At 44.5% G+C, this 21,496-nt stretch overlaps 1 protein-coding gene across 1 annotated transcript; it reads right to left on the bottom strand.

The window, feature by feature from the left end:
* Nucleotides 1–3,603: 3,603 nt before the first annotated feature.
* On the bottom strand, nt 3,604–16,474 carry COX20 (cytochrome c oxidase assembly factor COX20). The gene is made up of 4 exons (XM_072141202.1): nt 16,316–16,474; nt 7,756–7,870; nt 5,920–5,983; nt 3,604–5,753 (listed from the first exon to the last, which is right to left on the bottom strand). The coding sequence occupies exons 1-4, from the start codon at nt 16,349–16,351 to the stop codon at nt 5,618–5,620; spliced, it is 351 nt and encodes a 116-aa protein (XP_071997303.1). The 5' UTR covers nt 16,352–16,474; the 3' UTR covers nt 3,604–5,617.
* Between the last annotated feature and the right edge of the window lie 5,022 nt (nt 16,475–21,496).

Raw genomic sequence — 21,496 nt, forward strand, 5'->3', positions numbered from 1 at the left:
TATATAGGGGTTTTTGATGTTCAATATGTAAAATTTCATTCAAAACTGTATTTATCCCCAACATAGTCAATTCTGAAAATAAGGAAAATCAATAATCGATTTGTAAGCCGCGTGACATCAAAATAAATTATCCAGACATTTCAAAAATTATGAAAATTGAAGAAAATGAAATTAAAAATGTGAAAATTTAAAATGAAAATCAAAAAAAATGAAAATTAAAGAAGTTATATGGGAAATGTTATTAAGCAACTTATTTAGGTGAAAAATCTATCTGCCCGAAAACGCAATGATTTCGAAAATGGCAAATTTTTCAAAAAAAATTCATAATTTTTTTTTTGGGTACATAAACAAAAAATGTATCGACCACAATTTGTGCTGAAAACCCACACTCGGCTTATACTCGAGTAAAAAAAATATAGATTTTACCAGGTTTTTGTGGTAAAATTAGGGGCCCCGGCTTATATTCGAGTATATACGGTACCACTAAAGTGAAGTACAACATGTGGGGAAAAAACAATCGTTTAGATAAGTAACCGTGTTCAAAAGATATAACCATATAAAGCGATGCATGTCAGAATACAAAAAATTAGGCTGAGCCTTAAGCTATAAACTGTCTGCGTCCTTAAGGGGTTAAAAAATGTTATACATTCTAAAATAAGACCACTAAAAAGAACAACGCTTCTCGGAAAAAATAAGCCCTTATCCAGATTTGTCAGCCGAAAAATAAAAAGGTTACGCATGTGAAAAGACGGTGATGCTAAAATTAACATTTTTGTCAAATTACCTTTTATTCAGTAAAATTTAGAAAAAACTAAAAAATCTATATAAATTTGGTATTTTCGTAATCATGGCGACCCATAGAATAAAAATAAGATACTATTTTTATGGTAAATGGCCAAAAAATTAACCCCCCCAAAAAAATCTTCCTAAAAATTGATGATTTTCATTTCCTCCACCAACAAAGAGTTAATAAAATCTCACCAATTAGCTATAGGTGCCCCAAAATTATGTACCAGAAAAGTGAATCTCATGTGGCAAAAAAAATAAGCCCCTATAGGTCCACATTAAAAAAAAGAATAAAAATTATATCCTGTACAATGTGACATAGCAAATCTGATCTGCATGGCGCCTCCTTCCCTTCTATGCCCGGCCGTGCGCCCATACAGCAGGTTACCACCACATGTAGAGTATCCGTGTACTCAGGAGAAATTGGGTAACAAACTTTGTGGAGCCTTTATTCATTTATTCCATTTAAGAGTCTAGCTATTAGTTAGGCCTCTCAGTGTCAATTAGAAGTTGAGCAGGTCCATCTAAATACGGGTTTTGCGGATTTTCCAAAAAATTTTAAAAATGTCACCCAAATTCTGAGCTTTATAACATTCTAGTAAAATATGTGGAATCTTAAAAAATCATCCCAACATAAAGCAGACATTTAGGATATGTAAGATTGGGTGCTATGACTATCTGCACCAAAAGTAGAGAATTTAGAACTTTGAAAATAAAGAATTTTTCCAAATTTGGTTTTTTTATTCGTAATGGTACACATAAGATATCATCCAAACTTTTAAACCTATTTGAAGAGCAATGTGTCTCGAAAAACAATCTCAAAATCCTCTGGATACCATCCAAAGCTATAACTACTTATAGTTACACTGGGCAGATTTGAAAAATGGAGCCGCGTCCTAGAGGCCAAAATAGGTCTCGAACGGGTTCAAGGGAACCGGTCACCAAGGTCCTCATTTTCACTAAAGACAGGTTTTCAGAAGCCCATTACAGCTGGATTGCAAAGATGTTTTCCTGCCTTTACTGTGCATTTGGGTTACAATATAATTGTGTTTTAACTTACCTTGCACCCTGATGGAATTCTCTGTACAACTCCTGCCCACAAATGCACTTAAAAGGCATAAAGACATATTTGCATTGCAGCTGTAATAGGGTCCTGCAACCTGTCTTTAGTGAAAATGAGGTCCCTGCTGAAAGGTTCCCTTTAATACATCTCCCTCAATGTCTAACTTTTCAATTACAGCTTGACAACGACTTCTGCTGTTCTGAAGTCAACTTATTGTTTGCTGCTCCATGGTATCCCACTCTTCTTTAAGGGCAGTTCTTGTGTCAGTGAAGGTTTGGGGTAGAGCTATGAGCCGGTGACTCAGCAAATCCAAAAGGTTTTAAATGGGATTCAGGTATGGAGAAAGCGATGTTCCCTATTAGCGAGACCTGAATAAGCTAGTGCACGATCATCCATGAAGATGGAATTAGGCTTCTGCTCATGCAGAGGGACATTGACTAGATATATGAAGCCATTCAAATAGTATGGGCTTGTACAATTCAGTGTACTGCAGTCCGGCAAAGTCTAACAGAAAACTGGCAAAAGGACCTTAGTAAATGTGGGCCATTATGCGTGTTGATACGGTATATAATAAATGGGGCGCCATATTCTTATATATACAGTGCAGCACGTGGCTTCAAAGTCTGATATATAATACTGAACACAGCTCCTAAAGTCTATTCTTATATATTATGTATAAAATGGATCTGTAGTCTCTTCAAGGTGGAACTTGAAACATATTGAAAAATATATTTGACAAAGCTGAGAGAAGAAGTCGACTGTGCCAGAACTTGGCATAAACTTTAAAAAAAAAATAAACAAATGAAAACATTAATAAAACCATAGCTAGTGATAGAAAAGTGTGACTTTTGGGCTACCATTTATGGTACACCAGTTAGATTATATTTGTGTGGTTCTGATGCTTAGACATCATCTAGAAAGCAGTGTATGTCCATTTTGTGGCTGAAGCTCAGGTCCCGAACATAAAAGGGAGCTGAACTGCAGTATCCAAACATGGCCACCATAGAGTGGATGGAGCCATCTGCTTACAGAGCTTTTTACGATTTGGGTCCAGCGCCATCAGACAACGGATTGATGGCATGTGTCAGACACCCACTGTGTCCATACGTTCAGAGTTAGAATAGTTGTACTGTGCAGTGCCCACATCTACATGAATAAAATAGGAGCACTGTGCTGTACCCATACATTACATGCATGATAGGAATTATGAATGCCTATATATGCAGGAAAGAATGAGTAGTACTGTTCTGTGACAATATATACAGGATAGGTGTAATAGTACTGTTGTTCCCATATATCCATGATAGTAGTTGTAGTACTGTGTTGTTCCCATATATCCATGATAGGAGTTATAGTACAGTGATGTGCCCATATATACAGGATAGGAGTAGTTTTACTGTGCTGTGCCTATATATACAGGATAGGTGTAATAGTACTGTGTTGTTCCCATATATCCATGATAGGAGTTATAGTACAGTGATGTGCCCATATATACAGGATAGAAGTAGTTTTACTGTGCTGTGCCTATATATACAGGATAGGTGTAATAGTGCTGTGTTGTGCTCATATATACAGAATAGGTGTAATAGTACTGTTGTTCCCATATATCCATGATAGGAGTTGTAGTACAGTGCTGTGACCATATATCCAGGATTGAACATTGAAGAGGGACCACGCTACCCAATCAAAAAAATAATATATTTTCGTATGCTTAACACATGGCAACAATTTAATACAGAAATACAACAGACGTGTCAAAGCATAAGATAATACCTTTATTTGTAATCAAAATACATTGGACAAACGATTGTTAAAAACAATTAAAAAAAGGTTAAAACACAAATTTCAACCCAAATGGATGAACACAGAGAGGACTGCAGCACCTGGTAACACTGTATATGCCTAGAAGTTATTTATACTGTATGTATTACTGATAATTTCATACTCCTTGTTTAAAAAATATTCCTTAAAAATGGTGAAAGGTGTATTCTTACCCTTCTGGAAAAATGTTAGTGTGACCTTTGGAGATACGCCTGCCCACATTGCAACACCACCAATGCGGATACATATTGCTGATCTTGTCATATCCAGCACTAAGGGAACACAATTTTCTTTTAACTAACTTTTGGCCTCTGAATGGAAAAATGATGATTCCTATGGATAGAAAACTTAACCTTCATTGTATATGCGGCCATTTGTATGAAGTCCAGTAGACAAAAAAATTGGGGGCATGTCTAGGCCATGGATTTCAAGTGTCCGTGTACAGACCAGTCCAGAGTTAAAAGGACATCTAGCACCAGGATGAAGGATTGTACACTAAGCACTGGTGGTTTCCCCCTCTGGCAGAATCCGCTTTTCTTTTAGTTTCTTATTCCCTGGTTTGTACAAAAAATTGGTTTTTAAAATTATGCAGATAAGCCTGAGAGGCTCCATAGATTTTAATGTGCTCATTTGCATAAGTAAAAAATAAACGGCCATAAGAAGGTAAAACAAGAGCAGATCCTGCCAGAGGGGACACACACCTGTGTGCTTGGTTTTAAAATGCTTCAGCCTGGTGGTAGATGTCCTTAAGTCTAAAACAGGTGAAAACAGGAATTAAAAAAAAAAAAATCCTGGTGATATCATCAACAGCCATAATTTTCACTCAATGCGCATCCAGAAAAAGCACAGCCGCCAACTAATCCCTAGTGCAAGATGATGCCACTTGTGGCAAGATGGCTAAAGGATGTCCACTTCTTTCTGTGACTTCCAGTCTGTTGCATCCTGCCAATGACAATGTGACCCTCGTAGCTCAGTGGCAACTTCTATCTAAAACGTCCTGCTTGACGCCTTGATCAATTGTTAGGAGTTGTCTTTGTCTCATGTTGTCTAAATGTGAACAGCATTTTGTGAAGAGTACTATTTCACCCCTTGCGCCACGAGGACTTGGTGCTGCAAGTAGTGTATGACGAGGGCTCCCGGGCTGAGCCTTCTTCAGACAGGCATATTGCAGCAAACACCTACCAATAACACCTGTGTTAGCCCTTTACATGCTGCTGGCAAAGTTGTACGCCTACATCTAGGCTGTGAATTCCCGGGACATCCCAGGTCATCAATGGGGAGTGCCAATCCACAACACTGACAGTCTGGGGTCTTTAGAAGACCCAACGACTTGTCACTTCTGAAGATTTTACAATGTGCTAGTTGTGTCCTTAAGGGGGTAAATACCAATTCTAAATAAAGCAGAACATTTATTGGACAATTCATGGATGCAAATTTCCATAGTTCCAGCATGTACAGGACACACTTCTACCAAAAGTAGTTAAATTAACCTCTTCCTGTACTGAACTGTATATAATATTATAAAGTATGTGGTGAAATCTAACATCTGTACACAAAGCGTTAGGAAAGGCATTTCAGTGGATGCGGGCCTGGAGCCCACTTCTATACTAATTATATATATATATATATATATATATATATATATATGTATATAGAAAGAACAAAGCATCACAGAACTATACTGTACAAAACAAAAGACACCTAAGAGGTTTTATTATTGGCAAGTTACACATTACAACAGGTAAGAAGAGAGGCCATAAGTTCTTTCCTAGAATAAAAAACTGGGTCAATGTAGAATCTGCTATTGATTTAATGTAGTAAAAGCCACTGTAATGCGACAAATACGTAGAAATGTTTTGTGACAGTCCCATCACCTGCAACAATTCTGCTGCTCATTGCCTGCTCTTAGTTTGGGGAGAACCATCTCTGTGCTGTCCAGTCCATTGCTTAGGATTTGCTGTTGCGGCTGTCGCTTACGGCTGGATCAATACTGCTGCCTTCATAGATCACCTTATTTTTAATCCCTTCTTGTACTATTCTTTGCTGTATCCGCAGTTTTGCATAATTGTATCTACAGTAAAACCTTAAATTAAAAAACATGGTCAATCACACGGTACACTGAAATGTAATCAATATTTACATCCCCTACTGGTACAGTAGGAATATACTGTACAACTGCAATTCACATATATTAATTCATAGGGTTATCCTGATCCTGCCCTCTGCCCATAATACATGGAACAACTTACCAAGAGGCCAAGGTACTGAGGATGAATCCACCAGCAGCCAAGTCACAAGAACGTTTCACTCTGCCTGCAGGGAGGAAGGAAACAAGTTCAGCTCTGACACTGCGCTCAGTTTTTCAGATGCAGTTCCGATGTCTCCAAAGAGGAGGAGGAGATTCTCCCAGTGGTAGATGCTATAGATAATCCTGTGATGATACAGTGGATTGGGCCACAATATGTATGTAATGTAGAAAACAACCAATAACTAAAGTTTTAGTCTGTTTATTACCATCCTGTTGATAAATGCATCTGTGTATACAGGCAGTCCCCGGGTTACATACAAGATAGGGTCTGGAGGTTTGTTCTTAAGTTGAATTTGTATGTAAGTCGAAACTGTATATTTTATAATGGAAGTTCTAGGCAATTTTTTTCCTTTTGCCCCAGTGACAATTGGAGTTTCAAAATTTTTGGTGCAATTGGACCGAGAATTATCAATAAAGCTTCATTACAGACATCTTACAGCTGATCATTGCAGTCTGGGACTATAGTAAAGCATCAAGAGAGCTTCACCAGAGGTCACAGTGGGCAGAGGGGTCCGTCTGTAACTATGGGTTGTCTGTAAGTCGGGTGTCCTTAAGTAGGGGACCGCCTGTATATCATTCTGTTTTAACCCCTTGAGGGCTGTATAATTTTTAAGCTTGTAGTAGGCACCTGATGGCTCATATTAGCCCCTTTACAACTTGGCCATTGACACGGCCCCATTTTTTAATTCTGCCCTGTGTCACTAAAAGTGGTTATAGCTTTGGAACGATACAAGATATCCAGGGCTTTTGACTACTGTTTTCTTGACACATTGTAATAGCTTACATTTCCAGAATGTCTATTTTATGTTGGCATGGTTTTTAAGATTCCACATAATTTTACTAGAATGTAATGAGACTTAGAATTTGGGTGACATTTTTTCAAATTTTTTGGAAAATCATCAAAACCTGTATATAGAGGGACCTGCTCAATTTCAATTGACTGTGAGAGGCTGAAATAATACTAAGACTGGTAATTTACCCCATTGTGAAAACAACACCCCTCAATGTATTAAAAAGAACCTTTGAGAAGTTTGTTAACCCTTAAGGTGTTTTATAGGGGTTAAAACAGAATGGAGGTGCGGTCTACAAATTGTAATACTTTTGGACAATACATTCATTTTGGGCAGAAAATTAAACATTCACAATGGATTAAATGACAAATCTCAACAAAATTTGTCACCCAATTTCTCCCGGGTTTACCGATACCCCATATACGGGGGTAACCTGCTGTTTGGGGACATGGCCAGGCATAGAATGGAAGGAGCGCCATCCAGAGCAGATTTGCATTGTCACATTGTACCAGCTAGAATTTCGCTGGTTCAATGTATTGTAGAGCAGTGTAAACTGTCTGGCATGCTGACATCGGGCTGCCCCGAGGCACTTGAGGCTTCACAAAACCAGCAAATGGAGACCTCTATGGACACTATACTAATTTCGGCAATGCAAACAAGAAGAATCCCGCAATCTTCACCACTACACCACCAACTACACAAAAAAAAAAAAAAATCCTCTGCAAGCCGTATTTTCTTACAAATTCTTCAAATTTATTTTCAAATCTCTATAAAACAAGGAATTCAAACATTACCACATTTCTGTAACTTGAAATGCACATGGTAACATATTAAGAGCATAGCGTCCTGCAGTCCATGAGGTTACACAGAGAGAATAGGTGTGAACAGCGACGTTTCGGAGGTGGCTCCTCCTTCCTCGGGGCTGCCATCAAGAGGATGGGATTCCCCGGCAAACATTTTACCAGAGAAACTATGACGTGACTTACTTGTTGCTAGAAAATTTCCAACACCAATAACCAGGGAGCCAACTGATCCGAAGAGCACAGATTCTCGCGCACAAGGAGTCTTCTGCACATCCAGGATCCATAGCAACTTAAAGGACTAAGATGACAAAACCGTAAGTAACAAAGGATTAACCGATTGTTCCGTTTAAAGTCATACTCCTGTGCGATATCTGTACATTCATCTATGTGCCAACCATAACAAAATGTATTTTCAGAAATTTTAATTGCATGGACTCCTCAGATAGCAATAACAATTTGGATATTCCTTCTCAGGATAATAGCATAAGAAGCAGGTTAAAGGACATCTACCACCATTTTACTAGTGGTAGACAGTCACCAACTCCATGCTCGTTACCTTAGGGGTTTAATGGCAGTGCTTTTCCCCATCTTCAGCAAGCTCCACTACACCAAATAAATACGATTTTAAAAATATGGCAATGAGGCATAGTCGCTCAGGCCTATGCCAGTTAACCGCCTCCTGGCTCTGTCTGATAAAATATGTTCATCAAAATACATTTTTCTGGCCAGCTGCAAGTGCTGCAGACAGCCGGTGACGTCATCCAGCTGTCTGCAAATCTCACAAATGCATTGCGGTTCCATTCTTTGCGCTGTTGCACTTGAAACATTTGGCTGTGCAAGGTAGAAGCTCTCACACATGCACAGGATTTGCAGACAGCCGGACAGAAAAGTTTTGTTTTGATGAACATGAGCCAGGAGGGGGTCGACTTGCAGAGGTTCATATGCATATTTTTTAAAATTTATTTATTCAGTGCAGCTTGCTGAAGATGGGAAAAATGCTGCCATTAAACCGAACATTGAGTTGGTGACAGTCTACCACGAGTAAAATGGTAACAAAATAACACATTCTTTAGTTCACTATTATTAACAAAAATGCAGCATTTCACAGATATAATTCCAACCCGTCTCTATCAGTCCTGCTGTACACAATTTCTGTTGCCCCTGGTTTCCGACCCTGGATCTTCTGACTTTAGCTTGGCAGCCATCTTGCTTTTCTGTCTGTGGAGCTGAACTCTTCTCTGATCTCTGCCTCTAGCCCCCACCCCCTGCATTTGAGGATGAGCTAATACTCACTGACTTCCTGCTGGCAAACAACACATCACATTGTGAGCTACAAGATAGAGGCAGATAAGTTCTTTATCTAAAAGGGAAGGGGGAGGGAGCAGGATAGTGTGTGTAACACGTAGGGGGTTCAATGAAGTTTTTTTTTTTCCCAACATATTCCCCTTTTAGAAAGATACACTTCTCCCAACGTTCCTGCCATTTTTTAACCCCTCCAAAAAATAGGATTTGTCGAACTCTCCACAATACGTCTCTGTCTCAGCGATGACTTCCTCGTTTGAGCTAAATTTGAATACGGGGAGTGCGGCAGCAATTCATAACGCAATTCATGCACTTTGGTGGCGACAACTCGGATGAATGTGCAGGTGTGTTATCGTGGTGAAACAGCAACTTCTTTTTAGACAAATGTGGCCACCAATTTATCATGTAAAATATTAAATTGCCATTCCGGTCGACACACCTACGGCCTCTCCTACTTCGCACACTTTCGTTCGATCAGTGAGTATCATGTCGTGGACTTTTTGAATAATTTCCTCGGTAACCACATCTGCCAGGGGTCCTTGTCACTCCTCATTAAAAACAGATGTTCACCCACGTTTAAATTCGTTGAACCAATATTTAACTATGGTCATAGATGGTGAAGTGTCCCCATAAACAGCATCCAATTTTGCTTTTACCTCACATTTTTTCCCCATTCAAAAACAAAAAGCAAATTACCGAACGATGCTGCTCTTTTTCCATTTTAGGGAATATCACGAAACACGTCTTACTCAAATGGCTGCCAAATCCAAACTAACCTATCGGTCTGCAATTTGTTTTGCCATCGTTTGATAGTTGGCAGCACATGATGACACCAAATTCCCTCTGTCATCAAACATGGGTACTTATTGAACCACGTATGAATCTCATATCTGTCTCATCTCTTTCTGTGTCAGATACTAGTACAATGCTCAGAAGATAAATGAAAGTGTATATATACCTGTAGCCTGATTATCTAACCACATTGCCAGCACACTATCCCACAGCACAGAGCAATCATGAACTGGCTGCTTAGAGTGATTACTAAGGCCCCTTCCACACTAGCGTTGCATTTCACGTCAGGGTGCAATGCGTGAAAAACTGACGTTTTTGCCTGCGTTTTTGTTCCATTTTTCCTTGGAGTAATTAGCGTTTTTGCGTTTTTCACGCGCGTGTTGTTAGCTTTTTTTTTTGCGTTTTCGGCGCGTTTTTTCACGCGCGATTCAATGGGAGACTCGAGCATTTTTCAAAGGAACCATGGTTTGGGATTAAAATGTGTTATTTAATTGAAAAATAATGTCTTCTGATAAATTGCAAACATCTGCGATCTATTCTTCACTGTTCCGCGCGTATATTATCTCCCGACAAGTTAGCAGATGTGAAGAACAGTGAAGAATAGAATAAAAACATTGAACACAGTGACCACAGGATCATTTAAGAGAAAAACACAGTGCAGAACACAGTGCAGAATAGATTACAGATGTTCGGCACATCTGCTTACTTGTCGGGAGATGCGCACGGAACGGTGCGCCCAAAATAGCATGTGAAGAACAATATATATGTGTGTGAAGAACACATTGCAGATGTTTAAATACATCTGCAATGTGTTCTTCACACATATATATTGTTCTTCACATGCTATTTTGGGCGCACGTTCCACGTTCCACGCGTATCTCCCGACAAGCAGATGTGCCGAACATCTGTAATCTATTCTGCACTGTGTTCTGCACTGTGTTTTTCTCTTAAATGATCCTGTGTTCACTGTGTTCAATGTTTTTATTCTATTCTTCACTGTTCTTCACATCTGCTAACTGTGTGGAAGGGGCTTAAGTGATAGGAGCTAAAACAGAAATACAATTGTAAAGTAAGGGGTTAAAATGACCTCTCTTTCACAGCCAAACCCCTTCAATAACAAATAAAATACTGCACGAGCCCTAATTTTTTTTACGCCATTAATATTGGATAGGTAATGGAAAGTCTATTAAAGTCTTAAGTTTCCTTTATACTCTCATTAACCCCTTAAACGACGTGAGATGCAATAGTACATCATATTTCGCCTGGCAATGTTTGGAGAGGGCTACTATTATCTGAATATAATAATGGTTTTCCCAGTGTTTAACCCCAAAATGGAAAATTGCACCCTAACTCGAGAATGCCATTTAGAAAAATATTTAAAAAAAATTTATGAGAAGTGATCAAAAGGCTGTGCAATTCTTAAAATGGTAGTATTGAAAACATCAACAAAAGTCGCAAAAGAACGGCCACAAGAAAATGGTGCAAATGCAGTTTTTTTCGTCAATTTCATAGCATTTTGAATTTTTTCCCCCCTTCACAGTAGACGGCATGGAAAATTAAATAACATCCCTATGAAGTGCAATTTGCAGAAATGTACGCAGAAAATAAGCCCCACACAGCTTTTTACATGGAAAAATAAAAAAAGATATGGATTTTTTAGGTGGAGACTGAAAAATGGAAATGCAAAAACAAAAAAGGGCCTGGTAGGGGGTTAATCGGAGGGCCCAGGAGAAAGCCCAGGAGGAGATGTGAACTGGATCTTAGGGGTGGAAAGCTGTCCTGGAAAACATAAAAATTTCAGGAAGTACATTTTTGTTATTATTATTGCTACCGGAGGACAATCTCAAAGCAATGTGTATCTGGAGCAGTGTGTCCTTCCTCCAACGCATCTGGTGTGCACTGCTGAACCATCATGGGCACACGATGCCGATGGAAAAACCTTTATTATTTTATATAGATTTGTAGTCAATAGGTCCCAACGGCTGACACACACACACACACTGCAGGCACGTCCTACGGCTGACACACACACACACTGCAGGCACGTCCTACGGCTGACACACACACACACTGCAGGCACGTCCTACGGCTGACACACACACACACACACTGCAGGCACGTCCTACGGCTGACACACACACACACACACACTGCAGGCACGTCCTACGGCTGACACACACACACACACACACACACACACTGCAGGCACGTCCTACGGCTGACACACACACACACACACACACTGCAGGCACGTCCTACGGCTGACACACACACACACTGCAGGCACGTCCTGCGGCTGACACACACACACACTGCAGGCACGTCCTGCGGCTGACACACACACACACTGCAGGCACGTCCTGCGGCTGACACACACACACACTGCAGGCACGTCCTGCGGCTGACACACACACACACTGCAGGCACGTCCTGCGGCTGACACACACACACACACTGCAGGCACGTCCTGCGGCTGACACACACACACACACTGCAGGCACGTCCTGCGGCTGACACACACACACACACTGCAGGCACGTCCTGCGGCTGACACACACACACACTGCAGGCACGTCCTACGGCTGACACACACACACACACACACACACACTGCAGGCACGTCCTACGGCTGACACACACACACACACACACACTGCAGGCACGTCCTACGGCTGACACACACACACACACACACACTGCAGGCACGTCCTACGGCTGACACACACACACACTGCAGGCACGTCCTACGGCTGACACACACACACACTGCAGGCACGTCCTACGGCTGACACACACACACACACACACACACTGCAGGCACGTCCTACGGCTGACACACACACACACACACACACACTGCAGGCACGTCCTACGGCTGACACACACACACACACACTGCAGGCACGTCCTACGGCTGACACACACACACACACACACACACTGCAGGCACGTCCTACGGCTGACACACACACACACACACACACTGCAGGCACGTCCTACGGCTGACACACACACACACACTGCAGGCACGTCCTACGGCTGACACACACACACACACACACACTGCAGGCACGTCCTACGGCTGACACACACACACACACACACACACTGCAGGCACGTCCTACGGCTGACACACACACACACACACTGCAGGCACGTCCTACGGCTGACACACACACACACACACTGCAGGCACGTCCTACGGCTGACACACACACACACACACTGCAGGCACGTCCTACGGCTGACACACACACACACACACTGCAGGCACGTCCTACGGCTGACACACACACACACACACTGCAGGCACGTCCTACGGCTGACACACACACACACACACTGCAGGCACGTCCTACGGCTGACACACACACACACACACTGCAGGCACGTCCTACGGCTGACACACACACACACACTGCAGGCACGTCCTACGGCTGACACACACACACACACACTGCAGGCACGTCCTACGGCTGACACACACACACACACACACACACACTGCAGGCACGTCCTACGGCTGACACACACACACACACACTGCAGGCACGTCCTACGGCTGACACACACACACACACACACTGCAGGCACGTCCTACGGCTGACACACACACACACACACACACTGCAGGCACGTCCTACGGCTGACACACACACACACACACTGCAGGCACGTCCTACGGCTGACACACACACACACACACACACACTGCAGGCACGTCCTACGGCTGACACACACACACACACACTGCAGGCACGTCCTACGGCTGACACACACACACACACACTGCAGGCACGTCCTACGGCTGACACACACACACACACACTGCAGGCACGTCCTACGGCTGACACACACACACACACACTGCAGGCACGTCCTACGGCTGACACACACACACACACACTGCAGGCACGTCCTACGGCTGACACACACACACACACACTGCAGGCACGTCCTACGGCTGACACACACACACACACACTGCAGGCACGTCCTACGGCTGACACACACACACACACACTGCAGGCACGTCCTACGGCTGACACACACACACACACACTGCAGGCACGTCCTACGGCTGACACACACACACACACTGCAGGCACGTCCTACGGCTGACACACACACACACACACTGCAGGCACGTCCTACGGCTGACACACACACACACACACTGCAGGCACGTCCTACGGCTGACACACACACACACACACTGCAGGCACGTCCTACGGCTGACACACACACACACACACTGCAGGCACGTCCTACGGCTGACACACACACACACACACTGCAGGCACGTCCTACGGCTGACACACACACACTGCAGGCACGTCCTACGGCTGACACACACACACTGCAGGCACGTCCTACGGCTGACACACACACACACACACTGCAGGCACGTCCTACGGCTGACACACACACACACACTGCAGGCACGTCCTACGGCTGACACACACACACACACTGCAGGCACGTCCTACGGCTGACACACACACACACTGCAGGCACGTCCTACGGCTGACACACACACACACTGCAGGCACGTCCTACGGCTGACACACACTGCAGGCACGTCCTACGGCTGACACACACACACACACACACACACACACTGCAGGCACGTCCTACGGCTGACACACACACACACACACTGCAGGCACGTCCTACGGCTGACACACACACACACACACACTGCAGGCACGTCCTACGGCTGACACACACACACTGCAGGCACGTCCTACGGCTGACACACACACACACACACTGCAGGCACGTCCTACGGCTGACACACACACACACTGCAGGCACGTCCTACGGCTGACACACACACACACTGCAGGCACGTCCTACGGCTGACACACACACACACTGCAGGCACGTCCTACGGCTGACACACACACACACTGCAGGCACGTCCTACGGCTGACACACACACACACTGCAGGCACGTCCTACGGCTGACACACACACACACTGCAGGCACGTCCTACGGCTGACACACACACACACTGCAGGCACGTCCTACGGCTGACACACACACACACTGCAGGCACGTCCTACGGCTGACACACACACACACTGCAGGCACGTCCTACGGCTGACACACACACACACTGCAGGCACGTCCTACGGCTGACACACACACACACTGCAGGCACGTCCTACGGCTGACACACACACACACTGCAGGCACGTCCTACGGCTGACACACACACACACTGCAGGCACGTCCTACGGCTGACACACACACACTGCAGGCACGTCCTACGGCTGACACACACACACACACACACACACACACACTGCAGGCACGTCCTACGGCTGACACACACACACACACACTGCAGGCACGTCCTACGGCTGACACACACACACTGCAGGCACGTCCTACGGCTGACACACACACACTGCAGGCACGTCCTACGGCTGACACACACACACACTGCAGGCACGTCCTACGGCTGACACACACACACACTGCAGGCACGTCCTACGGCTGACACACACACACACTGCAGGCACGTCCTACGGCTGACACACACACACACTGCAGGCACGTCCTACGGCTGACACACACACACACTGCAGGCACGTCCTACGGCTGACACACACACACACTGCAGGCACGTCCTACGGCTGACACACACACACACTGCAGGCACGTCCTACGGCTGACACACACACACACTGCAGGCACGTCCTACGGCTGACACACACACACACTGCAGGCACGTCCTACGGCTGACACACACACACACTGCAGGCACGTCCTACGGCTGACACACACACACACTGCAGGCACGTCCTACGGCTGACACACACACACACTGCAGGCACGTCCTACGGCTGACACACACACACACACACACACACACACTGCAGGCACGTCCTACGGCTGACACACACACACTGCAGGCACGTCCTACGGCTGACACACACACACACACACTGCAGGCACGTCCTACGGCTGACACACACACACTGCAGGCACGTCCTACGGCTGACACACACACACACTGCAGGCACGTCCTACGGCTGACACACACACACACTGCAGGCACGTCCTACGGCTGACACACACACACACTGCAGGCACGTCCTACGGCTGACACACACACACACTGCAGGCACGTCCTACGGCTGACACACACACACACTGCAGGCACGTCCTACGGCTGACACACACACACACTGCAGGCACGTCCTACGGCTGACACACACACACACTGCAGGCACGTCCTACGGCTGACACACACACACACTGCAGGCACGTCCTACGGCTGACACACACACACACTGCAGGCACGTCCTACGGCTGACACACACACACACTGCAGGCACGTCCTACGGCTGACACACACACACTGCAGGCACGTCCTACGGCTGACACACACACACACACACACACACACACACACACTGCAGGCACGTCCTACGGCTGACACACACACACTGCAGGCACGTCCTACGGCTGACACACACACACTGCAGGCACGTCCTACGGCTGACACACACACACACACACTGCAGGCATGTCCCACATGACGGTTTCAGCAGCACATGCACACTATATTATATGCCACCAGGACCCGTACACATTTCCTGCCATTCACTGGAAGAAATCAATGACTGAATTCACCTTTTCTTTCGCTTCCCCTCCTTCCTCATCTGCCATATTGGTTGGCAAACTCGAGCCGACCTTCAACTCCTCTCAACCCGCCAAACACCACAGAGGTGACAAAAGGGATAGAGCGGTTAGTGCGCCTGCCGCTCTATACCTCGCTCTCGCTGGTTGCTGGAGGTAAAGTTCCGCCATATTAGATGTATTACTAGGTGATTCGTATCAGAATTAGAAAATGGGTGAAAGGAGGCGCAACATACTTGTGATATGGAGAGAGGCTGTCCCTGCGGCCGTATAACCAGGGCACGGTGTGCAATGGCGGCGTATGCTGCCGGCAGAAATGTTCATATCCCACACAATGAAATGGAGTCTCCTCATCCATCATCTATACATAACCGATATGTCAATTATCAGAAAGAAGCCCAGATCCTATACGTGTGCCCAGAGCATATGGCACTCAGTACATCACTGAAGTAGCCCTATGTTTTTGGGTATATGGGTGAAACCCTCAAATAGAGGGAGAATTTAAAATTAGGAGCACGTGGACCTACAAGTATAATTCATTTCCTTTGGTCGTTTTTTTATTTTCGTGACATACTTTGTTGTGTCTTTTAATATTATGAATTGTCACAATCGCCGATCTGGAAGGTCAGTCGAAGATGAAGTCCGGCGCGATTCACCAACATTGTGCGCCGAGATCCTGGATCTGTCACTTCCCTGCTAAGGTCCGCCGGAGTTCACCTTCTTCTTACCGGCGTATGTGAGTGCGTGTCTTGCGACACAATTTGCAATGTTAAATCCCGCGGATTGTCTGAATCCGTCGGATTGACCGACGGCCCGCCCCCGATTTGTGTCGTATGAAAGCTGGCGCTGATGCGACAAAATCTGATTGCGTGCCCCAAAAACCCCTGTTAAATATGGAACCAGGGCCGCATCTGCCATGAGGCGAGATGAAAATCTCGCCTCAGGCGGCAGATTGCGGGTCCCTGTACAGGGCGGCGAAATTCGCCGCTCTAAAGTGGGCGATTCGGGCGTCCATTAACGCCCGAATCGCCCACCAGCTAAATAAATCGAACCTGTCTCTTTAAGACACAGGCGCGATTTATATGCGGAGCAACGCAGCGCCTTTCCGCCTGTGTCACTGTGCGGAGCCGCGGCTCACAGGAGAGCCGCGTGAAGAGCGGAGCCGCGCGCCGAGGGAGCAGCTGCCTGCAGGTGAGTATGATTTTATTATTTTTCATGCACTTTCATTAATTCTAATCTGGCTGATAAGGGGGAGTGGGGGCCATAATTGTCATATACTGTGTGTGAGGGGGTGTATACGTTATACGTGGCCATACTTGTTTTATACTGTGTGTGGGGGGGGGGGTTGATATATTATATGGGGCCAGAATTGTTTTATACTAGGGGGGATGCAGTATATACTATATGGGGTCAGAGTCATTTATACTGGGGTGGGGGGTGCTATATATATTATATTGGCCAGAATAATTTTATACTGGGGGGGGGGGGCTGTATATATTATACGAGGCCAGATTCTTCTTTTCCTGGGGGTGTTATATATTTATATGGGGCCAGATTTCAGCTGGGGGGTAAACAGTATATTACTAAGCTGGGGGGGCTGTATATGGGATTCAGTATATTACTAAGCTGGGAGGCTGTATATGGGGTACAGTATATTACTAAGCTGGGGAGCTGTATATGGGGTACAGTATATTACTAAGCTGGGGAGCTGTATATGGGGTACAGTATATTACTGAGCTGGGGGGGATGTATATGGGATACAGTATATTACTAAGCTGGGGGATGTATATGGGATACAGTATATTACTAAGCTGGGGAGCTGTATATGGGATACAGTATATTACTAAGCTGGGGGGATGTATATGGGATACAGTATATTACTAAGCTGGGGGGATGTATATGGGATACAGTATATTACTAAGCTGGGGGGCTGTATATGGGATACAGTATATTACTAAGCTGGGAGGCTGTATATGGGATACAGTATATTACTAAGCTGGGAGGCTGTATATGGGATACAGTATATTACTAAGCTGGGGCTGTATATGGGATACAGTATATTACTAAGCTGGGAGGGCTGTATATGGGATACAGTATATTACTAAGCTGGGGGCTGTATATGGGATTCAGTATATTACTAAGCTGGGGGGATGTATATGGGATACAGTATATTACTAAGCTGGGGGATGTATATGGGATACAGTATATTACTAGGCTGGGGGGCTGTATATGGGATACAGTATATTACTAAGCTGGGGGGATGTATATGGGATACAGTATATTACTAAGCTGGGGGGATGTATATGGGATACAGTATATTACTAAGCTGGGGGGCTGTATATGGGATACAGTATATTACTAAGCTGGGAGGGCTGTATATGGGATACAGTATATTACTAAGCTGGGGGGCTGTATATGGGGTACAGTATATTACTAAGCTGGGAGGCTGTATATGGGATACAGTATATTACTAAGCTGGGGGGATGTATATGGGGTACAGTATATTACTAAGCTGGGGGGCTGTATATGGGATACAGTATATTACTAAGCTGGGGGGATGTATATGGGGTACAGTATATTACTAAGCTGGGGGCTGTATATGGGATACAGTATATTACTAAGCTGGGGGCTGTATATGGGATACAGTATATTACTAAGCTGGGGGCTGTATATGGGATACAGTATATTACTAAGCTGGGAGGCTGTATATGGGATACAGTATATTACTAAGCTGGGGGCTGTATATGGGATACAGTATATTACTAAGCTGGGAGGCTGTATATGGGATACAGTATATTACTAAGCTGGGGGCTGTATATGGGATACAGTATATTACTAAGCTGGGGGGCTGTATATGGGATACAGTATATTACTAAGCTGGGAGGCTGTATATGGGATACAGTATATTACTAAGCTGGGGAGCTGTATATGGGATACAGTATATTACTAAGCTGGGAGGCTGTATATGGGATACAGTATATTACTAAGCTGGGGGGCTGTATATGGGATACAGTATATTACTAAGCTGGGAGGCTGTATATGGGATACAGTATATTACTAAGGTGGGGGGATGTATATGGGGTACAGTATATTACTAAGCTGGGGGGCTGTATATGGGATACAGTATATTACTAAGCTGGGGGGATGTATATGGGATACAGTATATTACTAAGCTGGGGGGATGTATATGGGATACAGTATATTACTAAGCTGGGGGGCTGTATATGGGATACAGTATATTACTAAGCTGGGGGGATGTATATGGGGTACAGTATATTACTAAGCTGGGGCTGTATATGGGATACAGTATATTACTAAGCTGGGGGGATGTATATGGGATACAGTATATTACTAAGCTGGGGGGGCTGTATATGGGATACAGTATATTACTAAGCTGGGAGGGCTGTATATGGGATACAATATATTACTAAGCTGGGAGGGCTGTATATGTGATACAGTATATTACTAAGCTGGGAGGCTGTATATGGGATACAGTATATTACTAAGCTGGGGCTGTATATGGGATACAGTATATTACTAAGCTGGGAGGGCTGTATATGGGATACAGTATATTACTAAGCTGGGGCTGTATATGGGATACAGTATATTACTAAGCTGGGGGGATGTATATGGGATACAGTATATTACTAAGCTGGGGGGCTGTATATGGGATACAGTATATTACTAAGCTGGGGGGATGTATATCAGGTACAGTATATTACTAAGCTGGGGGGCTGTATATGGGATACAGTATATTACTAAGCTGGGGAGCTGTATATGGGATACAGTATATTACTAAGCTGGGGGGATGTATATGGGGTACAGTATATTACTGAGCTGGGGGGATGTATATGGGATACAGTATATTACTAAGCTGGGAGGGCTGTATATGGGATACAGTATATTACTAAGCTGGGGGGATGTATATGGGATACAGTATATTACTAAGCTGGGGCTGTATATGGGATACAGTATATTACTAAGCTGGGGAGCTGTATATGGGATACAGTATATTACTAAGCTGGGGCTGTATATGGGATACAGTATATTACTAAGCTGGGAGGCTGTATATGGGATACAGTATATTACTAAGCTGGGGGGCTGTATATGGGATACAGTATATTACTAAGCTGGGAGGCTGTATATGGGATACAGTATATTACTAAGCTGGGGAGCTGTATATGGGATACAGTATATTACTAAGCTGGGGGGATGTATATGGGATACAGTATATTACTAAGCTGGGGGGATGTATATGGGATACAGTATATTACTAAGCTGGGGGGCTGTATATGGGATACAGTATATTACTAAGCTGGGGGGATGTATATGGGGTACAGTATATTACTAAGCTGGGGCTGTATATGGGATACAGTATATTACTAAGCTGGGGGGATGTATATGGGATACAGTATATTACTAAGCTGGGGGGGCTGTATATGGGATACAGTATATTACTAAGCTGGGAGGGCTGTATATGGGATACAATATATTACTAAGCTGGGAGGGCTGTATATGTGATACAGTATATTACTAAGCTGGGAGGCTGTATATGGGATACAGTATATTACTAAGCTGGGGCTGTATATGGGATACAGTATATTACTAAGCTGGGAGGGCTGTATATGGGATACAGTATATTACTAAGCTGGGGCTGTATATGGGATACAGTATATTACTAAGCTGGGGGGATGTATATGGGATACAGTATATTACTAAGCTGGGGGGCTGTATATGGGATACAGTATATTACTAAGCTGGGGGGATGTATATCAGGTACAGTATATTACTAAGCTGGGGGGCTGTATATGGGATACAGTATATTACTAAGCTGGGGAGCTGTATATGGGATACAGTATATTACTAAGCTGGGGGGATGTATATGGGGTACAGTATATTACTGAGCTGGGGGGATGTATATGGGATACAGTATATTACTAAGCTGGGAGGGCTGTATATGGGATACAGTATATTACTAAGCTGGGGGGATGTATATGGGATACAGTATATTACTAAGCTGGGGCTGTATATGGGATACAGTATATTACTAAGCTGGGGAGCTGTATATGGGATACAGTATATTACTAAGCTGGGGCTGTATATGGGATACAGTATATTACTAAGCTGGGGGGCTGTATATGGGATACAGTATATTACTAAGCTGGGGGGATGTAT

The sequence above is a fragment of the Engystomops pustulosus genome, chromosome 3 (assembly GCF_040894005.1).
Source record: "Engystomops pustulosus chromosome 3, aEngPut4.maternal, whole genome shotgun sequence".
NCBI classification, from domain to species: domain Eukaryota; kingdom Metazoa; phylum Chordata; class Amphibia; order Anura; family Leptodactylidae; genus Engystomops; species Engystomops pustulosus.

Coding starts and splice junctions, on each gene's coding strand:
- COX20 (XM_072141202.1), bottom strand. CDS start 16,351: ATGGCAGATGAGGAAGGAGGGGAAGCGAAAGAAAAG. Junction 5,984..7,755: donor TGGAAATTTTCTAGCAACAA/GTAAGTCACGTC, acceptor TCCTCCCTGCAG/GCAGAGTGAAACGTTCTTGT. Junction 5,754..5,919: donor CTCAGTACCTTGGCCTCTTG/GTAAGTTGTTCC, acceptor TTTTAATTTAAG/GTTTTACTGTAGATACAATT.